Source organism: Leptonychotes weddellii, chromosome 12, assembly GCF_054177405.1.
Source record: "Leptonychotes weddellii isolate Sample4059 chromosome 12, ASM5417740v2, whole genome shotgun sequence".
Lineage (NCBI taxonomy): Eukaryota > Metazoa > Chordata > Mammalia > Carnivora > Phocidae > Leptonychotes > Leptonychotes weddellii.
Genome location: NC_138380.1, coordinates 90,652,660 through 90,674,971, shown reverse-complemented (window position 1 = coordinate 90,674,971; position 22,312 = coordinate 90,652,660). Strand labels below are relative to the sequence as shown.

Sequence of the window (22,312 nt, the reverse complement as noted above, 5' to 3'; positions counted from 1 at the left end):
ACAGAGGCCCTGTGTGGTTCCCGTTGCCTGTGGTCATGGTGCCTCCTCTCTCCATGCCCTGCTCTGTGTGCAGAGGGCCGCGGGTTGGCCCACCGTGAGCATGTGTCTGCCTCCACCACAGAAACTGAGAGACACGTCTCACCATTGTGGGGGCTGGGAGCGGGGTCTGGTTCTGTTGAAGCTCGAAGATGGCCGCCTCCACCCTGTGTCCTCCCACGGTGGAGAGAAAGCCCAGAGTGATCGCCAGGCTCTTCCTTTCCTTCGAAGGGCACTGATCCCCACCTTGGGGCCCCAGCCTCTTGACCTCAGCTCCTAACATCCCCTCCTCCTCATATCATCCCATTGGGGGTTAAGGCTCTAACCAATGAATTTTGGGGGGACACAAACATGCAGTCCATAACAGGAGACTGGCATACTTTTGGCTGCATCTGCCCATGTAATCAGGGCATCCCAGAATGTTCACCAGGTCTGGATCTTTAGCCCAGAAGAAATAATCTTCCTCATTTTTGTCTTAGCCACTCAACTGTTGGCCTCGGAGTGGAAGACGCCATGTAAACACTGCCAGCATTTTCCCCCCTCTCTTAGGTGAGATCCCACATGCTCTGTATTAATCTGAGGGAATTCATCACAAGAGGATTTGAAAGGCATTCTTAGACAGACGGTCTTGCCACAAGCTAAGCCATAAAGAAGGAAAAGTCATTCCTTCATGTGGCTTTGGGTTGTCAGACTGTTGTACTGTTGATCTGCTGGGCGGTAGGTGGGGTGGCTTTCTTCCCAAGACTGGAAGGCTGACAGCTTCTGGGGACAGTTCTTAATTAAGTCCCTTTGTGTGCAAATCCGCTCTCTGACAGAGAGTGGAAAGACAAAGAGAACAAAAAAATAATCTTTCTTGAAGGGCGCTGCGTGGCAACCGGCTTGTGCTGGAGGCTGGAAGGGGGCTGAAGATCAAGCCCAATTCACTTCGGGGTGCAGAAGGGAGGGCAGAGGGGCACGCAGGGGTCCGGAGCCGTCCGTGCTGGCCTGACTGGCCGAGGGAGCCTGGAGGACGAGGTCCAGCAGGTGCCTCCGTGTCCCCGCTGGACCCTACTGCTGCCCTGTGTGGACACGGAGCTTTGGGGTGCCTGGGCTGGTTGAATAAGACAGTTCCAGGTAAGGAACCTGAGGTAGCCTGGGGGAAAGATTTAGTTCGAGGCGACAGCACTGTCCCGGTCCCAGCGTCTTGCAGGGAGTCGGACGAGGCCGGTAAGAGGCAGTGGGGTGAATTCAGTGCATTCATGACACTCATACATGAGTGGCCAGGTGGTCCAACCGGACCCTGCGTTCAGGCTGCTGCTGGGACTTGCTGTATAGTTCTTGACAATGCACCAGACTTGTGGGTGTGTTTCGAGCCAGGAAAAAAATTTAAAAAAGCACGGTTGAAAGGCAGCGCTCCTGCATTTTTCTCCAGCTCCCAAATAACACAGCTCCAGGCGATCGGAAGCTAGTAAGACCTGGTAATTTACATAGAAGCGGACTCTGTGATTTCCCTCTAAGTGCATCTTGCTAACAAGTGTGACACTGGGCACTTTGGAAACAGGTTCAGCCGCTGGAAAGGACGCTTCCGCCATCTGGTGACTGAAATGTGACAGTGACTTTTGGAGAAGCTGCTTGTCATCCCCCGCAAAGACCGCTGTTAGTGACCGGCCTTTTTGCTTGGTGCCTCTGGCAACTTGCAGCTTAAGTCATTAATTCACCATCATCAGATTAATTCCGTAACAGGGTCAGGATGTGTAAACATGACTCAGATGTGCAAACATCGAAGTACTGCACCTTAGCTTTCGAAGGAGTCCTTGGAATCTCATCATTTTGGGGTAATTACTCAACACTGCAGGATTTCTCCCCTTGGAAGATGTCTCTCATCTCTTTTTATTCTTCCCAAGGTGGTGCTGGGAGCTCATGTAGCCTCTTGGCTTTGGGAAGCGCACCTTGTCCCGTGTAGAGGGGGCCTCCTGTGCCAGGTGCAGGGGCTCCCATGTGACCAGGAGGGGGGTGTTGTGCTGCCCCCCGGGGCTGTGGCTGTGGGCTTCCCTTCTGCTCTATGCTGCTGCCCCATCCCCAGGCTCTCAGGATCCCCACTGGGCTGTCTGGCTGTGAGGTCCCCCCCGCTCCAGGTCCCTCCCCATCTCTATGGCCGTCCCATCCTCCTCACCTTCCTTAACTACCTTTCCTCTTATTCCAACCAGAAGCCACAACTTTGCCTTGAAATTTCTTACTATGTGCACATCTCAGTCGGCGTCTGTGTTTCTTCCATTCTGTTGGTTTCTCTTTCACTCATTTATGCCTCAGCCCCTCCCCCAAGTTCGGGACTCGACTCCTTCAGAATCTGGAGGCTCTGCTTTCTGATCTCAGGCATGCATCGAGCTCCTCAGTTCCCAAACGTTGGTTTACACATTCTCGGGTCCCTTCTGCAAAGTCGCTGCCTTAGCGTTCACATCCCGCTGACGACCGAAACTTCTCTTCCATCTGTGGATCACATGTGTCCTCTAAATCCCGATCCCTCTCAGGGGAGAGATTCGTCTTTGTTCCCTCGCCTCCAGGTGTGGGCGTCTGATCCCGGCGCAGCTGTTTATGAGGCGCTGAGCCACTCTTCCTGCGGCAAAGCTGAGAGTTTTATTTTTTGTGTTTTTCATAATGGGCCATGCAAGTTCATTTCAGCTCTTTCCGGCCATCTCTTTCTCGACTCCGTCAAGATCTAGTGAGCCTGGATATTTGCACTGGCTCAGTAACCGTAACAATCCCAGACGTGACGGAGACCTGGCCCTAGTTTTGAGTTGTCCCTGAATCGAGTTGGCTGCTCATCCACAGCCTGGGATCGGGGGTCTCGGTGCCGGAGAGTCTCTGCTCTAAGCCAGCGCGCCTGGGAGAATTCAAGGGGGTTGGAAGGAAGGGGAAGCACGGGCGGGGGTGGGGGGTAGGTAGAAGGAAGTCCAGATCTCAGTGTCCTTCTTTGTTGTCATGTTAATCTTTTTTTTTTTTTTTAAAGATTTTATTTATTTATCTGAGAGAGAGAATGAGAGACAGCACAAGAGGGAAGAGGGTCAGAGGGAGAAGCAGGCCCCCCGCTGAGCAGGGAGCCCGATGCGGGACTCGATCCCGGGACTCCAGGATCATGACCTGAGCCGAAGGCAGTCGCTTAACCAACTGAGCCACCCAGGCGCCCTGTTGTCATGTTAATCTTACTTCGTGTCATTGCAGCGTCCAACAGTTTGGGGGTTCTCAACGGAACGCCTCGGCTGATGGAGGAAACCGAAATGGGGAGAAGATTTTATCTGGTGGTGAATGGTTTTCTTTGTGAAGGTTCTGTGCTCTCAGCTCCTCTGCTCTTTCTTCTCTGTGTGGAAGTTAATCCCATCTATGAAAACGTTACAGTTGTTCGGGGATGTTCTGCCTCCCAGTTGTCTGTTCCTAAGGAAGCATCTGCATCCAGCCTGGAATTGCCCCCGACCACGAGGACGCAGTGCATTTGGTGGCACACCAGTGTCATGGCCCTCTTCCAGCAACCCCGGCAGAAAGTTCCAGATTGGCATATGGCAGTGGTTGCCACTGAGGCCACCGGATTCAGGTGGCACACGGCATTGTCTGCCTCTCACCCAGCAGTGGCCCTTTTAGGCAGCACAGAACAGGAGGGTGTGTTTAAGCTGGATTTGAGGAAAGAAGGCGGGTCTTCTGGTGCACGGGGAGTGAATCTGCTCCGTAAGAAGGATGGAGTGAGTTTCTGCCCTCCCGAGGGGAAAGAGATTTGGGACACAGACAAGACCAGGATTCCCTATTCAGCGCGCTTTCTGCAATATTTCAGAGCCTGGTCCTTCTCGTGCTGATAATGATTATAATCATGGTTATGAAATTATACAAGGCAGTGCTTCCTACAGATCGACACCTCATTGCAACTGAGTTCATTAATGTAAAATATAGGTGATAAAATATAAATTTGCTCATATACTCCTCGTTTAGAAGCGTCCCACTCAACCTCTGTCCCACTCTCGTATAGATCTTTAATTTGTACGTATAGGGCACTCGTCTTAAGCAATATCCATTTGAGTAGGCGTCATTTCACATTTGAGAATTGTCTCACCTATAAATTATGGTTCCTGTTCCTGCTTATTTGTTTCAGAATAGGTGCAATCTTTATTTTATGGTCCTTACAGCCAACGTACATGTGATATAGACATGTGTATAATTACTGAGCATTACGAAGGTCTAATTCTGAGCTACCCTCAAGTTAATAGCTCTCTGGAGCTTCTGCTGTGCATTGTGTTTATGGCCGCTTCACTGAGAACATGCTCAGGTTTGAGGGTAAATTTCTTGGATCCACCTTGAAGATAATCATTTGGCCGAGTAAGCCAGGCCAGCGCCCTCAGCCTGGACCCTGGATCTGAGGCGAGCCCCAGGGCACTTGACCCGCTGCCATTCTTGCTAACCAGCCCAGCTCCCGCCCATGCTCTGCTCTTCCCTTCCAGAAACATGGCGGAAGTGGTCTTCATCTCTCTGGTTTCAGGACAGGGATGACTGAACAAATACCACGGAGCTTGTCTTTAGTCTCGCTCCCAGTTCCTATTCTCTTTACCCGACACAAGTCCTGCATCCTCCTGCACACAGTGGGTGCCTCAAGAATGGGGACCTTTCCTCACATGCCCAGCTGTTCTTCTAGGCTATGCGTCTAAATTCTATCTATTCAGACCTTGGGTTTGTAACTGGAGGATGGCAGAGAAGGGTATTTCTGTCAGAAGGCATGCCGTACAGAATGTAGGCTATGATTTGCTAACGAGAGGGGCAAAGTTAGGTTACCCCTGGTAAAATGTCTTTTGGGGACCGAACAGCTTTGGAAGCAGGGAAAGGATTTCCTTGCCTGACTGCAGAAATTCACCTGGCGAGTTCATGTTGCTGGTCGCAGACTCAGTAACGCACAAGGCATGTTCACTTTTAGCTTCCACGGGGGACAAAGAACCCGGGGACGGCGGGAGGCCCTCTGGTGCCCTTGCTGGTGGGTGAGGACTCTGCAGCGTTGGGACTGCTCTGACCCGGTGGCTAGGGTCAGAATCCTCTCATGGGGCAGGCAAACCTCCACCAGAGTCCTTGCTGCTGGAGTCAGCTCCCTGCACCTGCTTCTGTGGGGGATGCTGGGGCGGGGGGCTCCAGGAGTCAGCTCCCTGCACCTGCTGCTGTGGGGGACGCTGGGGGGCGGCGCTCCAGCCATACGTGTGACGTGATGAAATAAGCCAGAAAGAGGGTCTCAGGCACCCGGAATGCCAGGTGCGCCCCATGACTGCTGACCCGAGCCCTGTGTCGAGGCCCTGGGCTGAGGCTTCCAGTCTTCTGGGTAGCTTCCCCCCATCTCAGCCCGGGGAGGACCCCGGTGGCTCCCCCATAGAGGAGCCTGAGCAGAAGGTGCTCTCCTGAGGATCGGACAGACCCAGCGACAGCGCTAGTGTGGGAGTCGGGGGTGCAGAGGTGGGACAGGACTGGCAGCAGGGAGATCTCAGCTGTCCTGAGTCCAGCGGGGTCTTGTCACACCTCTCCTCTGTGACTCAGTAACGCTGAGCTCGTGCGGCTGCGTCTTCCTGGGCCAGCCAGTGAGTTCACGTGGGTGGGAAATGAAGTGATGGGCTTAATGAGGGGAGGGGCCGACTGCACCTGTGCTTCCCAGTGGAGAGTTGGGTGAAGCCTGACCCTCAGTGATCAGGGCCAGACACGCAGAGGCGGGCAGAGGGGCCCAGCAGGAGGTCTCGGGGGCGGGATTGGGACCACCCCATGCCCTGGGACCCGGCCACTGACGGGAGGCTGGAGAGTTCTATTAGGTCACCCCCTTCCTGGGCAGGGGTCCTGGGAACCATGATCAGATGGGGAGCTCTGACTCAGAGCAGGCAGGAGCCCTATGAACAGCATGTGGAGGCCTTTGCCCAGGTGGGACCGCTGTGGACATGGTGTCATCTCGGGGGATGGGCAGGGCCTGGCCGCCTGGCTCTGTGTGGGACTCAGCAGAGCTGAACCTCCTGTGTGAGGGACTGGAGTCCCGCGTGGGGTGTGGTGAGGACAGGCAGAGCAGGTGGTAGGGGGTGAGGCCTGAGTGTGACATTCTGGTTTGTGGTGATCCTGCTTCTGAGCCTCAACTCATATGTATGTGTATATATATATTTATTTTAGGTTTATTTCTTTGAGACAGAGAGAGCGAGCTAGCAGGGGGCGGGGCAGGGGGAGAAAGAGAATCCCAAACAGACTCAACGCTGAGCATGGAGCCCTGCCTGGGGCTCGATCCCAGGACCCTGAGATCATGACCTGACCCGAAACCAAGAGTTGGATGCTTACCCGACTGTACCACCCAGGCGCCCCTCAACTCATATTTTTGAGACATGAACACATCTCCAAAGAGTTGAATCAGGATTTCTAAATGTTCTCTGATAGCAAAGCTCACAGTAGAACTTTTGATGAAGTTGCAGAACCTTTAAGAAGGTAGCAGTCCGGGCTGGGGGCATCCACGGTCCGAGCTTCGCTCTGTGCCGTGGACACGGTGAGCTTGCAGAGCCAGGAGCAGGAGGTTCCGGGCTGTCTTGCCCAGAATGTGCTTCCTTGTGTGGGGAGCTGCGGGGTGAGGCCGCCTCTAGTCCTGCTTCCCTAGTGTCCGTAGTCTTTGTGACCCACACCTGCTCCTTTGTGGTTTTTCCTGGAGCTCCCCTCGGGGACAGCTGGGAGGACTGGGCTCCCTTTCTTTCAAATTCCCAAACCAAAGTGGGGCTTTTTCCTGCATCCCTGCAGTGCAGCCTGCATGGGGGTGGTGCAGGCTGTGCCCCTTTCTTGAGGACAGACCCCAATGATTGCTGACCCTCTTGTTCCTTTCGGACGAGCCTGCCCTCTAGATGTGACTGTCCTTACCTCTTCTGGGGCCAGGGGGCCTGGCTCCCCACCATCTAATCCACCCTGTCTGTGCTGTGTGGCTTCGGTCCGAGTCCTTGCACTGAAGGCTCGGACATGCAATGAACCGTGTCTCTTGCAGCTCAAGGTCTCTGCTTTTAAAACTCGCGATCCTTTTCTTATCCTGCTTGCTAAGTAAATCCACCCTTGACAGAAGGATGCTACAGGCTGAAGGAGGAATTAGTAGCGGGCAGAAAGAAAAGACAGTAGCAACAAAAAGCAAAGTTCGTTACAGTAGCAAGAAAGCCTCATGGTGCCCAGGGCGCTCCTGGAAAATGCGCCCTTGTGTTGTTGCAAGATGGGCACCAGCTTCTAAGGCTGTCCTGCACACCAGCTCAACATTTTACCCTGGGCCGCTCACTCACACCCACACACATTCACACTCACACTCACACAGGTACGCCTCAGCCCTCACTCGCAGCCAGGTTGACTGTGGTCTAGAGCTGGACAAAAGCCTTTACGTTTAAATACAAACTGAGCCTTTGCTTCATGAGATTACCAGTGTATTTGGTAGAGATTTGAGTTGTTATTTTTGGCGTTGGCTAGGAGGAGGCATCCATGAGTGTTGTAAGGGAACGTTCTCTCGCTTACAGGTGCTGGTTGGTCAGGGTGTGGTATGCAGAGTGCCCAGGACCCCCCTGCCTAGGGCGCTCAGCCTGACAGCCACCCCCCCCCACCTCCACTATCTTTTAAAGCGTCTATTTCCATGTAGCGCCTTCTGCTTCTGGCTGTTGGTTCTGCATATGCTGTTTCTGCTTTGTCCTGGGTCAACCCCGATGGAAAATCACTCTAGTGGTGATTTCCAGGAAAAAAAAAAAATCATCCGCATCCCAGCCTGCGTGTCACCGTGGCAGGATCGAGTTGGTGGCATGCAGCCTTTCCAGGAATGTCATCGTGCTTAATTGGAGTGATCCGAGAGGTAGAATTTGGGCCGGGGCAGTGCAGAGAAGGCTCCAGGGCACCGGATGGCGGAGGGAGGGCCCCCTGGAGGCGGTGGGGGAGAGAGGGAGCACCTGCCTGAGCTCCGGAGTCGGGTCCCTTGGCAAGCTGCGTGTCCCCCGTCTGCTTCCTCATCGGTACACAGGGCGAGAATTCGGTAGAGGTATTTTAGTGCTGCTGCGAGGGTTACGTGGGGTCGTCTTCAGCCACCTCCTGGCCAGGTACCTCCTTGCCTTGGCCCGTCCCATCCCCCTCTGCTATCTGCTCAGCTCTGGTGTGGCACCCGGCAGCGCTGTGGGAAAGGGTCCCTCCGGGGGAAACCCGCTCTGCTCCAGCACCCTGGCTTTGCCCTTTGCAAACCACCGGGCTGGATCCCGTTTCACATTCCTAAAACACCTGGGCGTCTTCACGGAAAGTCGGGCGGGAGGGAAGACGTGAGTTTGTATGGGGAGGATGGCGGGAGATCTGACCCTGACCGTGGGCGTGTGTTTCAGGTGTCCCCATGTGAGCGGTGCCGCTGTGAAGCCAACGGGGAGGTGCTGTGCACCGTGTCGGCGTGTCCTCAGACGGAGTGTGTGGACCCCGTGTACGAGCCTGACCAGTGCTGCCCCATCTGCAAAAATGGTACGTGAGCCGCAGGTCGAGCGCAGGCCCGCCTCCCAGCCGCCTCCCGGTTCACCCCAAGTTCACTGCCTGCTTCGTGGTCGATGAAAGATGCATGCATGTGTGTGTCCACACAGTCGGGGGCCCAGGGGGACAGTTGGGAGCTGTTCTGCACGGAGGCGTGCGCTCTCTTGCCGGTGTCAGCCCCATGCTCTATAGAGGACCCAAGAAGCGCTTGGGGGAGAAATTCAATTTCCAGAGTGAGGAGAGTCCCTTACTTTCATTTAACTTTGTTCTTGCAAAGCAGTTTCTCTCTTTCCGAGACAAATCAAACATGCTGGTTGGGCTCATTTACTTTTCATTATTAAGTGAATTAAACTTCGGACATAACTGAATATTTTTCATAAGTAAATTAGGCAGGAAGAGCACCCCTGTCCAGTGAGAGCCCGTGGTAGATCAAAAGCCTCATCTGCTTTCTGAAAAAGAAATGGCAAGATGTCCTGGATCATAATTTATAAAGGGAGAGCGTTTCCTCAAACTGAATAACGAGAATGACTTTGTACCTTGAAGTACTGAGTGCTGTTCTGGGCATCACATTTTAAGAGGGTATTTGACAAGAGTGCGTTCCCAGGGACAGTGGGCTTACCAATGATGGCTCGAGAGGGCGGCTGGATGAGGCAGTTGAGTTGGAAGCAAGCTGACTCTGGATTCATGATCACGTCTTCAAGAGTTTGAGTCCTCTCCCTGAAGGAGGGACCTTCGGCGGTGTCTGTGTGGCCCCAGGGCGTGGTGCTAGGACTCAAGGTCAGAGCCACAGATTGGCTCAGAAAGATGGGAGCATTTCCCTGACCTGAGCATTTCCGATAAGGTGGTCGGCTCGAGAGGTGGTCAGCTCGTCACTGCGGGGGTTACTGGCCCAAGCTGGAGGCCCTACGATGCGGGCTTGGAAGGTGGCGGACGGTGACACAGCTGTTGTTAGTGTCTGGGGGGAATCTTTGGGAGGGTCAGTTAGGACTGGCAGGAATGGAGTCGGGGTGGGGAAGGGGAGGCAGGTAGAGAGGCCGGTGGCCCTCGAGGGGGTGTGGGGGGAAGCGAGCCTGCTGAGGAGCCGGTGGGCGCCTGGCGTCCATCAGGAGATCAGGGCGGCTCCTGTCCAGGCTGCAGTACCTGCTCGTGGACAGGGGAGCGCACTGCCCAAGTCACCTCTCATGGAGTCAGTGCTATTCAGTGGAAGGCTTAACTGTGGGGTGCTCAAATATTTGGTTACCTTAAATATCCAAGATACTGTGTGTTGTCTCTTGCCAAGCACGATAAGAAATAACATTTTGGCACTCGATAGGGTATCTGTGTTTGGATATTTCCAAAAGATGGGAAGATGTGATTTCAATCTCTGAGGAAGTTCTAGTCCTTGAAACTTGGTAAAGGTTTCAAACCTACAGAAAACCTGAAATGCTTGTACAATGAACAGGTGTAGACCCTTCACTACATTTACCTTTCATGAACATTTTGCCATTTTTGCTTTATCTCTTTTGGTCTCTGTCTTTGTCCCCACTGTTCCCCATCTCTGTATATAATCCAACTCCATCAGCACTTTTATTTCTTTGTTCCTTCCCATCATACACCCTGGAGACCTTCTATTTATATCACCACCAGCAGGAAGCCTACCGAGTACAGTTCAAGATTTTTCTTTACAGGTCTGTTTGTGCTTAGGATTTATCCCAGTTAGGGTACAGAGTCAGTGAACTCTGTTTAGAAATTATCTGGATTAATTCTTTTTTACCATCCCCATGACATTGATATTATAACTGAAAGTTTGTACCTCTTAATCCCCTTCATCTGTCTCTCCCCTCTCCCACTCCCTCCCCTGTGGTGGTCACTGGTTTGTTCTTGAATTAATTCCTTATTGGTGTGCGTATGCTAAAATTTTAAGGATTCTTACTTTGATAGACAGCATGGGATGGAATAGGGCAGGATTTGGGGAATGGCATACTAGAGATTCTTAGAAGGAGCATAAATATGTTTTTGAAAACCAGATTCAAGAAGGATTACAGATTCAAGAAGGATTTGTATTAAAAGGTTTTGATCCAGGGGCTCGTGGGTGGCTCAGTCATTAAGCGTCTGCCTTTGGCTCAGGTCATGATACTGGGGTCCTGGAATTGAGCCCTGCGTTGGGCTCCCTGCTCAGCAGAGAGTCTGCTTCTCCTTCTCCCAGTCCCCCTGCTTGGGTTCTCTCTCACTGTGTGTCTCTCTCTCTGTCAAATAAAAAAAAAAAAAAAAGATTTTGATCCAATTATGTCAAAACATCAACAACTTCTTATTTTCAGGAGTACCAAGTAGAAAGAAGTTTAAATGAGCCAGATAGAAAGGCTTTCTGCCATCTATAGTATTCTGACCCTGACAGGTTAAATGGTGCTTGGAATTCTTGGAATTCTTACCTAAAGATTGGCTTGAAAAATGAGAAGAGTTTCTATTGAACTTGCATACTCTGTAATAATTAACTGAGATTAGTGAATAATTTATGGTTGTCGATCTCTGCCACCCACATACACAAAACAGTGTTGTCACGAGAAAATATTACACGTGGACTCAAAGATTATAGGACATCAAAAACAATGCCTTAGACAAAATTAGATGCTAGGATAGACATAGCTTGGATGGAATATGAAGGTTTTAAGTCCCGATCTCAGGAAACAGGCCTTTATTCTGCAAACTCTAATGTCTTCACCTGTAGCATTAACTACTTCCTTCTCCCAACAAAGGGAAAATTACAGATCAGTTGCAAGCTGCCAAAGTCAATTGCGTCAAAGGGGCAAAAGTTTGAAACCAAGAATGCATGGGATATAAAAAATGATCACAAATCAAGTACAACTTAATATATTCACTTTGGTGACATGTATAGCTCAATCTCCCAAGGATTTTCTTTTGATAAAATGGTTTGTGTGGCACTGTTGGTTTTTTCTTTCCTTTCTCCCAGGGATACAAACAGCAAATGTTATTTATATGGGCTTTCAGGATTTCAGATTTGCTCTGGAGACAGGGGCACCTCAGAGGTGAGGTTCACAGCACTCATTCCACTTAAGCCTCTTAGTCTCAGAACACTTGTGACATTAAAAATCAGGAGCCTCTGTTCTGCACGTGTGGATGCTCTTCTTTCATGCATGTGAGCGGGGCATGACCTTGACTCTGGGCCTTGTTAGAATCAGCTCTGATTCTCTAAAGGGGAATAGCATACCCAAGGTGGTATGAGGTACTTTGAGAGCACTAAGGCCCTGAGTGTAACGATTGTACATCTCACTGCAGTATTGTTGCCCTTAACAATACAGTTGACCCTTGAATGTCATGGGTTTAAACTGTGTGGGTCCACTTATATGCAGATTTTTTCCCCAATAAATACAAGACAGTCCTATAAATGTATTTTTGCTTCCTCATGACTTTCTTAACATTTTCTCTTCTCTAGCTTACTTTCTTGGAGAAGTACAGAATATAACACATACAGCATACAAAATATGTGTTAATCAATTCTTTGTGTTATCAGTAAGGCTTCTGGTCAACCGTAGGCTGTGAGTAGTTAAGTTTTTGGGGAGTCAATAGTTATACACAGATTTTTGACTGTGCAGAGGTCAGTTCCCTAAACCCGCACATTGTTCCAGGGTCGACTAGTTATTTGCAGCTTTATTTCCCCAAGAAAATAAATATTTTTTTGGAGAAGAAAATGAAAACTTTTATAAAATTTGTAAGAAAAATACTGAGACTTCAAATTATTAGAAGCACTTTCATGAAAAATATGTGAGAAACACTAAGAATTAGAGGTTTTTTTTTCTCCCGTGTATCTCAAAGAGTAGGATAAAATCATAATTAAACCACATGTAGTGAGTTGGACAGAACTGAATGGTGTGTGTGTGTGTGTGTGTGAGAGAGAGAGAGAGAGAGAGATTCATATCAAGATCCTTCTCACAAGGAAAAACTACTCTCATTTGGCCTCACCATTGAAGCTTTCCAAAATCTTTACCAAAGAAATAACACCAATCTTTTGGAAATGCTTGGTTGCTATTTAAAAATGACATGATTTTTGTCCAATAAAAATATAAAGGAAACTACAGATATCAGAATTAATCCTTGATACAGAGTTGTTGTACAAGGTCAATATGTAAAAATCAGCCATGTTTCTATATACCAGTGACCAGTAGAAATGAATTAAAAACTAATCTTTCATGTAGTATATATATATACAATGGAATATTACTCAGCCATCAAAAAAATGAAATCTTGCCATTTGTAACGATGTGGAACTAGAGGGTATTATGCTAAGTGAAATAAGTCAATCAGGGAAAGACAATTATCATATGATTTCACTCCCATGTGGAATTTAAGAAACAAAACAGAGTAGATCATAGCAGAAGGGGGGGGAGTAAAAAAGATGAAATCAGAGAGGGAGACAAACCATAAGAGGCTCTTTTTTAAATAAAGATTTTATTTATTTATTTGTTAGAGAGAAAGAGAGCACAAGCAGGGGGAGCTGCAGAGGGAGAAGCAGACTCCCTGCTGAGCAAAGAGCCCGATGTGGGACTCAATCCCAGGACCCTAAGCCGAAGGCAGACACTTAACCAACTGAGCCACCCAGGCGTCGCAGGAGACTCTTAATCATAGGAAACAAACAGGGTTGCTAGGGGGGGCGGAGAGTGGGGGATAGGGTAACTGGGTGATGGACATTAAGGAAGGCACATGATGTAATGAGGACTGGGTGTTTTATATAAGACTGATGAATCACTGAACAGTACCTCAGAAACTAGTAATACACTATATGTTAATTAATTGAATTTAAATTAAAAAATAAAAAGGAGAAACAAAAGATAAAAAAATTAAAAAATAAAAACTAATCTTTCAAGTAACATCATACATTAGAAGTAAATCTAATAAAATTTGGCATGATTGCCACATTTAAAAATCTTAAAGCTTTATTGAGAGAAATTAAAGAAGTCTTAAGTAAGTGAAAGAATATAGCATGTTCATCATGGGAAGACTCAATAATGTGAAAAATGTCAGTCTGCCTCAAAGGAAGCTCTTGTTTCAGCACAATTCCAGTAAAAAAGGCAAAAAACAAAACAACAAAAATGATGTTGTGTATGTGTGTACATGTGTGGATATTACCAAACTGATTCTAATATCCACATGGAAATATAAAAGTTAAAAACTAGCCAGTGCGGGCGCCTGGGTGGCTCAGTCATTAAGCATCTGCCTTCGGCTCAGGTCATGGTCCCAGAGTCCTGGGATCGAGTCCCACATCGGGCTCCCTGCTCCGCAGGAAGCCTGCTTCTCCCTCTCCCACTCCCCCTGCTTGTGTTCCCTCTCTCGCTGTGTGTCTCTCTGTCAAATAAATAAATAAAATCTTTAAAAAAAAACAAAAAAAAAAAACTAGCCAGTGAAATGCTGAAGGAGAACAGCAAAGCTGGAAAATGTATGAAAGTAAATAACATATTGTGATATTGTCTCGAAGATAGAAAGACTGACAACTGGGAGCAGAATAGAATCAGAAAAGACACCGACATAAAGATCACTAGATGTACGATTAAGCTGGGTTGCAGTACAGTGGGCTGGGGTAGGGGGACCTCTCCAATTAATGGTGCTAGGTGAGATTGGTTATAAGATATAAGCTACCTTGTCTTCTATGTCACACTGTACAAAAGAATCAATTCCAGATAGCATTTAAATATGAAAGTTAAACTGATAATGCTTTTAGAGGAAAACATAGGAGACCACTGTTATGATTTTGAGTAGGCAAAGATTAATTTAAAAGGACACTAAAAACATCAACCATGATGAAAGGAATTGATAAATTGGACTTTGTTAAAATTAAGAACCTCTGTTCATCAAACAACACTCATTAAGCCAGGGCAAAGAAGCCCATATATATAGGAAAAAATGCAACACATAAATCTGATAAATGACTAAACAACTCCAACACATAGAAACGAAGCTGAGAGATAAAAAAGAGAGAAAACCATAATGCAGATTCCCAACTCTCTTTGGACCTGAGTGTCCTTCTCCTGTTCCACTGGTCAGAGAGACACATCTTCTCAGTGAGATTTGAGTACTTCCACTCCCCACTACTTCCAGGGCCTATTCTTGGTACAAAGACATGAGAGAAAGAAAATTGGATTTCCTGTTTTAATGAAATTAAATTAGAATTACTCTAAAGTAGATTGTGATAAATCGAGATGCATATTTTAATTCTTAGAACAGTAATTAAAATCAACAAAAGAATTAAACATGGCACACTAAAAATACTTACCTAACTTAAAAAAGGTAGTCAGAGAGGAACAGAAGATTAAAACCCAGGAAACTTGCAGAAAACAAATAAAAATGTATATGAACTTAATAACACAGCCCCAAAATACCTAAGGTAAAAATTGACACAATTCAAAGGAGAAATAGAAACTTCAAATAATTGTAGTTAGAAATTTCAACAAACCATCCAATAATTCATAGAAAAACTAGACAGAAAATTAGCAAGGCTATAGAAGACTTGAATGACACTCAAGTAACTTGAGCTGACATACGTGTGAAAAATAGTACCAACCACTGAGGAATTCTTTACAAGTGCAGGTGGACATTCTCTAGGGCAGACCATTTGTCAGGACATAAAACAAGTCTTACTGTATTAATATAAAAGACAATTACATAAAGTATGTTTTTTGAGCACAACAGAATTCAACAGAATTAAGCAAGCACTATAAACAAAAAGCTTATGATACTTAACAAAAACTGTATGTCCACAAAATTGAGAACATGTGCCCACATAAAGATGTGTATGTAAATGTTCATAGCAGTATTATCCTTAATAACCAAAAAAAAAAAAAAAAAGAAAATGGAAATACTCCAAATGTGCATTAACTGGTAAATGGATAAACAACATGTGGTATAACTACACGATGGAATATAATTCACCAATAAAAAATGAGTAATGATATGTGCAACAACAAAGGAATGAACCTCAAAAACTCACTCTAAATGAAAGAAGCCAATCACAAAAGACAACCGGCTGTTTGATTCTATTTTTTTGGAAGGTCTAGAGTAGTCAAATTTACACAGGGAGAAAGCCCCTCACTGGTGGCCTAGCCCTGGGGTCAGAGAGGGAATTCTCTGCAAATGGCCACGAGGGGATTTTTGAGGTGATGGAATATTTATAAGTTGGGTTGTTATGATAGTTACACAATTAAATAAATTTACTAAAATTATTAAATTGTGTACTTACAATGGGTGGGTTTTGTGCTATTTAAAATATACCTCAGTAATGCTGCTAGAAGTACTAACAATCTCTTAAAAAGATTAACAAAGTTGGGGTGCCTGGGTGGCTCAGTTAGTTAAGCATCTGTCTTAGGCTCAGGTCATGATCTCAGAGTCCTGGGATCGAGCCCCACGTTGGGTTCTGAACTCAGGGGGCAGGCAGTCTGCTTCTCCCTCTCCCGCTGCCCCTCCCCCTGCTTGTGTGCTCTCTCTCTCTCTCTCTCTCTCAAATAAATAAATAAAATCTTTAATAAAAAAAAAAGACAGTGTAATTTTTGTAATTTTCCTTGACTCACGCCTAAGAGTAGTCTGAATACATATCCTTTCATCTTTCCTCAGAGACTGCCTTTTCAAATCCTGGTCTGGTGCCCTTGATAACTATGAAATATTCTAATTAAGCCTGTTGAAGCTGAGACCCTTCTAAGTATATACTGTTATTGACCTTTAGGAGCTAGGAAGTTGTAAAGAATAACGGACGTACAAACCCAACCGAGGTGGATGGCTTCTCATAGACTTCCGTGCTCTAGATCCCCTGTACCTGGAATGGAAGTCAAGCTCCCCACGCTACCCCCTGTTGAGTTATTCTTCACTTGCACCTCTCTGCCTCCTTCAGCTGCACACTTCTAGTCATTCTAGACTCTTCCTTTTTATGATTCAACTTCCCAGGACCTGGGGCTGTGAATGCAGGGACAATGAGGGTCGCCGGGTGCTTACAGGTCTCATGCAGGTAGGTACTATGCTCATGTGGGAGCCCAGATTTCAGGATGCACCTTTCACCCAGATGCAGCTCAACCTTGGTGAGCATCAGAATTGCTTCCAGGACTAATTGAAACACAGACCTGGTTCACACCCCTGCTGGAGTTCCTAACCTGGAAGGTTTGGCCTGGGGCCTGAAAATTTGCATTTTTAAAATTTTAAGATTTTTAAAATTTAATTATTTGTTAGAGAGAGAGAGCACAAGCAGGGGGAGCAGCAGGCAGAGGGAGAAGCCATCCCCCCTGCTGAGCAAGGAGCCCGATGTGGGACTCGATCCCTGGACCCTAGGATCATGACCTGAGCCGAAGGCAGACGCTTAACTGACTGAGCCACCCAGGCATCCCTGTGTGTTTTGTTTTTTTTTTAAAGTAAGCTTTATGCCCAGCATGGGGCTTGAACTCCACCCGGAGAGCAAGAGTGGCATGCTCCTGCTGTCAGTGTGGGGACCACACCTGGAGACCCATCGATCTCAGGCAGGCATTTTCTCATTGTCCTCCTAGTCAAGTGTAAGAAGAGAAGCACACACAGGAGCTGCGAGGCTTTAGACATGCATGAGGTCATTCAGAGATTTGGATGCATTTCCAAATGCCTTATTTTATACTTGGTGTTTCTCTAGAGATTTTAGAGTTTAGAGAAATATAATATAATATATACCATGTAATAATATTTTAGAAATTGAAATATCAGGGCAGAGAGAAGATGACTTGCATGGCCAGTCAAAAAGGTTGCTCATGATTTGTGCTCTCTGTCACCCTACACACCTAGTATGACAGGTGGGTGGCAGATTTGACTCCAAGCTTCCTAGAAGCCAAAGCAAGAGTGAGAAGTGTAATAAATACGACCTGCAAAGAGAAATATACCACAGTTTTGCTTTTCAGCAGACATACTTCCTAGTCAACAGTTTGCCTAGGAATAATAACATAAATGAATTTTTTACAAATGTGAAAGTTTTAGGGGCGTCTGGCTGGCTCAGTGAGAAGAGCGTGTGACTCTTGATCTCGGTGTCATGAGTTCGAGGCCCACTTTGGGTGTAGAAATTACTTAAAAAAAAGTTTTTAAAAAAGAAAAAATAATGTAAACGTTTTATTCAACTTCTGTTAGCATTTCCCAACATAGATCAAGAGCTCAACTCCAGAGTGCTAACGTGTTTCTTCTCCATGTGTCTTCTGTTTTACTTACATTTTGGTGTTGTGGGAATAGTGATTCAGGTGGCATCCCATTAATGCTCATAAAGCCCAGTGAGCATCAGTCATTTGTTCTTTCTTTTTAAAGACTTTATTTATTTATTTTAGAGAGAGAGAAAGAGGGAGGGGGGAGCCGAGAGAATCTCAAGCAGACTCCTCGCTGTGTGCGAGCAGCTGACGTGGGGTTCGATCTCATGACCCTGAGATCATGACCTGAACAGGAACCAAGAGTGGGACGTTTAACCAACTGAACCACCCAGGCGTCCTTAATCATTTGTTCTTTAGAGAAGCTCTTGTATGTCCCCTGGTGTTCCTCCTCACTCCCCTAACTAGCGCCAGTTTTGAGGTTGCACATTCCAAGTTTAGATCCTCAGGGTCATCAGAGACGCTTGGATGACTCTCAGGTCTTCTCCTTTCTGATAATTTAGTTAAAGAGCAGGGATGAGTAGAGTGTGAAATCTTAAATTCAGGAGCTTCATTTGTTTCCATCTCCTGAAATCTTCCCATTAGCAGCTCTTCTTTGTAAATTTGTCAGCAGCTTAAAAGGACACTTTTGTTTTCAAACATGGGGACAGAATCCAATTCATAAGATGAGTAAATCAAGTGAGACCCAGACTGTCTTGAAATGGTTGCTACCTGATGATGATGAAGAACTTCTTTTCTGAGTTAAACTTCTAGACAGAAGGTGTATGACAGTGGCTTTTCTTTTCTTTCTTTCTTTCTTTCTTTTTTTTTTTTTTTTTGTATGTTTCCTAAAGTCAAGTGTATTTAGCCGTGAATTGCAGGCAGGTGGGGACTCCGGTCACAAATTCGTGACCACCAAGCTTGGCCATTTCCATTTTATACTGTGGCTTTGATTTCACTGAGGACCAGACCAGGAGTCTCTCTTTTGTCTCCCCTCTTTGTGAAGACCGGTGTTCAACTGTCCTCACCCGGTAAACCTTCTCTGGCCTGCTTCTTAAGGCAAGCTCATGGCCCTGTTGATTCTTCTCAGAAGCCAGAGCCCTAATCACCTTGTTTTCCGATGCAGGAACTGGGAAGACACCGTAATTAAACATGTTCTTTTGTTGAACATTGGGCGCTTTTTTTTTTTTTTTTAGATTATTAGAGAGGAGTGTGTGTGCACGCACGTGTGTGCTCATACAGGTGTGTGGGCACGTATGTGTTGCTTTTAGAAAACACTGAGGCATGTCTTTATTTTACGGCAGATACAAAGATGAGTCAAGTGATGATGCCTGGCCTTAATGAGCTCATAGTGTAGAGGGGACGTAGTCCTGTAAATAACTTGGTATCTGCTACTTTGCTGGAATTTATGATGACAGCAGTGAGGAACATAGGGGGAAATCCTGAGTAAGAGGGCGGTAAACGTTACCCTGTGTATGGCCTTTATTTGCTTTTGAATCATGTCATTTGGATGCATTCCCAGCAGTGAGATGATTAGGTCAACGGGTTGGGACATTTTTATGATTTGGATACATATTGTCATGTCGTTTTGCAGAAGAGTGTGCACGTTTGTAAAGCTCCTGATTTTATGATAAATTTGCTAAACTTTCATTCCCCCCGCCCCCCGCCGGCCCCTGCAACGTATTCTACTTTGCTGACTTCTTAATGAAATAACTTTGAGCAGGACCTCAAGCGTCCTTGACATCAGTGCTGTACAAATGAATTCTTGGAGTGCCCTGTAACACAAGGTGTGGGGACTAAGAGTTTAATCAAGTAACTTGATTTCTCTGCATCCTTTCTGTATCTGTGTAGCGGACATCCGGCCACATCTGTGGATATCTTGTAACAGCGAAGCCACAGGGTGGGTTTACAAGTGTTTCATTCATTCGATCCACAGATACTGACTGACCCTCACTATCTGCTATAGGAGATGAGTTGGCAGATGCGAAGAGTTCTAGAAACACAGATCCCATGAGGGAACTGGGACCCACCCCCCTGCCCCTGCTCCTCCAGAGCTGAGAAGCGCAGGGAAGAGGAGGGAGGAGCACCCTGCAGGCTCTGGAAGCAGGAGGAACCAGGAGGGTCGCCGGGGGCAGGGCCCGTGCAGGAGTGAAAGGGCTGGGAGAGTCCCGCAAGCCTGGAGGTAGGAGGGAGCGGGGGCCTGCAAGGATGGGCACACACAAGCTCACCAAGGACCTTTATGCCCCGCGAGAGGTCAGGTTCAATCCTAAGGCAGTGAGGAGCCCCACAAGGGGCTTTAGGATAGAAGTGGCACAAATCTATTTGAACCGCAGCGGTCACTCTGGGTGTGGGGCTCAGACCCCTGGGAAGAGCAGGCTGTAGGCTCTGTTGGAAGACAACGTCTTTGCGGATGCCCTTGTGTGGCATTTTGCACTGTCAAGTTAGACTAAATTCCTTGAAGAAGTAGTGCAGAAACCCCTGGCTTTGGAGCTCAGCGGATGTGACTTTCCAGCTGAGTCCCTGTCACCTTGTTTAATTCAGCTTCTTTGGCTTCTTCACCTGCAAACGGGGACGATCTGTGGGCGCCCTGCCTGCTTAGCATGAGGGTCAGACACATCAACACCTTCTGCTGAGTCAAGACTCAAAGACTATTTTCTCCCTCCTTTGTCCTCCTGGAGCTCCATCCAGGTGGGCTTCTTAAAAGTGATGCCCGGCACCAGATTTTCTTGCGAGGAGCCCCTGAATTTGTACCACAAACCGCTGTGGCAGTTTGCCCAGCCTCAGGCAGACCAAGGTTGCAAAAAAGCTTGCGTTTCCCTTTGTCCTCCAGAAGATTATCCATTCACAGGCTTTGGCCATTATTCATCTGGTAAAAGCCGCTTGGTCATTAATACAGTGGCTTAAAATATCCCCAGCCTATGTCCTTAGCCAAAGGGAAATCAATTGTCACAATATACAATAAAGCTATTCATCCCAAGGCAGGCAGATATCTTCACCACATCCAATAACATGATCAATGGTGCCATTACCAGAGGAAACTTGTACTGCATCCGAAATGCTTACATGTTCTGGTAGAAATAGGCTGACAGCATGAAGACAAATAGCCCCGTGGATGGCTTCCCCAATCTGTCTCCGTCTCCAGGGAGAATAAGCCAATGAGTATTCCTAGAGAGGACTTTCGGGGGTGCACCAGGGAATATAAAATACCCCCCGTGTTGATCAGAAGACACATTCTGCTCTTACGGCGACAGAAAACTCACCCCTTTTATATGTCTTGCGGGAAGATAAACTTCAGGTATCAAAGAGCCCATTACCCCAGGAGGGATCCATAAACCACCGGTTCTGAAAATTGTATCTCATCTTTTCTAAAACAAATGCCTTCACTTAAGAGCAGTTACAGTTTGGTAATCCTGACAGCTGTGTACTGAATTTATCTTTAATCACACATTTGCCAAGTGTCTTGAAAGCACATCAACTGAGAAAAGCATTATCCTATGGGAGACAAACAGCACCAATTCTTTAATGAGAGGCAATCACAGTTCATAGATAATAAGAATGGTGGGCCCCTAAAAGGAGGGTCCCTATTTTAACCCGTGTTCTAACTTGATTCTCATAACACGGGGAGACAAAAGCAGTTGTTCGAACAACTCTGGTCACACGAGGTGCTGACCATGGTAGATACACTTTAGACTCCACCCCCTAGAGCCCCAAATGCTGTTGCGTCTGCATCCACGTCACCTCTGGAGAGAAAGACTAACTGGGTGGCCATGGAAAAGCAGATGGGGGACGCTTCTGACCATTGGAACAATCCCTCAAAAGTGTTCGGAGGCTGTGGAGCCAAATCCAGATACGAGCTGGACCGGATGATTTGCAGAGCCCTTCGGTGCTAAAACGTTATTACTGTTTGGTACTAATGCATAAATGTCTCCAACATCATTACTCAGCAATCTATTTGGGGTGCACAGAAAGAACCGTGTTCCTTTCTCTGGTTAATTCACGCGTTTTCTTGTCTTTCCCCATCTTACTTATGTCAGTGAGTCATTTTGTAAATGAAAAGATAGTCGCTGAAAACAAGATACGCACTTATTCTTTGAAGACCCACAGACAGAAGGGCCTGTGTCCGCCCACTCTCGTAGATGGAGAGATACAGAGACTCCGGGCAGGGGGAGATCTGAGAGTTCGGGTGGGGATGCTCCTGCTGCCCGAGCCACCTGACACATCTGGGCTTCGCTCCCCTCATCTGTCAAAGAAGTGGGTCATGTGGGAGAGGTTGCATATGAACGTGCCTTTAGGATTTCTTCAAAATGTGTGTCATTTAAAGGAGAGGAAATGCCTTAGCACAGAAAAGAAATGTGATTAATACAGTTGACCCTTGAACCACGCAGATTTGAACTGAGCACTTATACATGGATTTTTTTTTCAATAAATGCAGTACAGGACTGTAATGCATTTTCTCTTACTGATGATTTTCTTTTTTTTTTTTTTTTTAAGATTTATTTATTTATTTGAGATAGAGAAAGAGAGCACAAGTAGGAGGAGGGCAGAGGGAGAGGGAGAAGCAGGCTTCCCGCTGAGCAGGGAGCCCAATGCGGAACTCGATCCCAGGACCCTGGGATCATGACCTGAGCTGAAGGCAGACGCTTAACGACTGAGCCACCAGGCACCGCCCCGCACCCCCGATGGTTTTCTTTTTTTTT

General features: G+C 47.1%; 1 protein-coding gene across 1 annotated transcript in view; it reads left to right on the top strand.

The window, feature by feature from the left end:
* VWC2 (von Willebrand factor C domain containing 2) overlaps nt 1–22,312 on the top strand; it is a 105,385-nt gene that overhangs the window by 12,186 nt on the left and 70,887 nt on the right. Inside the window, exon 2 of the mRNA XM_081800829.1 lies at nt 8,379–8,508. Coding sequence (XP_081656955.1) covers nt 8,379–8,508 — 130 coding nt within the window. The remainder of the gene's footprint in view (nt 1–8,378; nt 8,509–22,312) is intronic.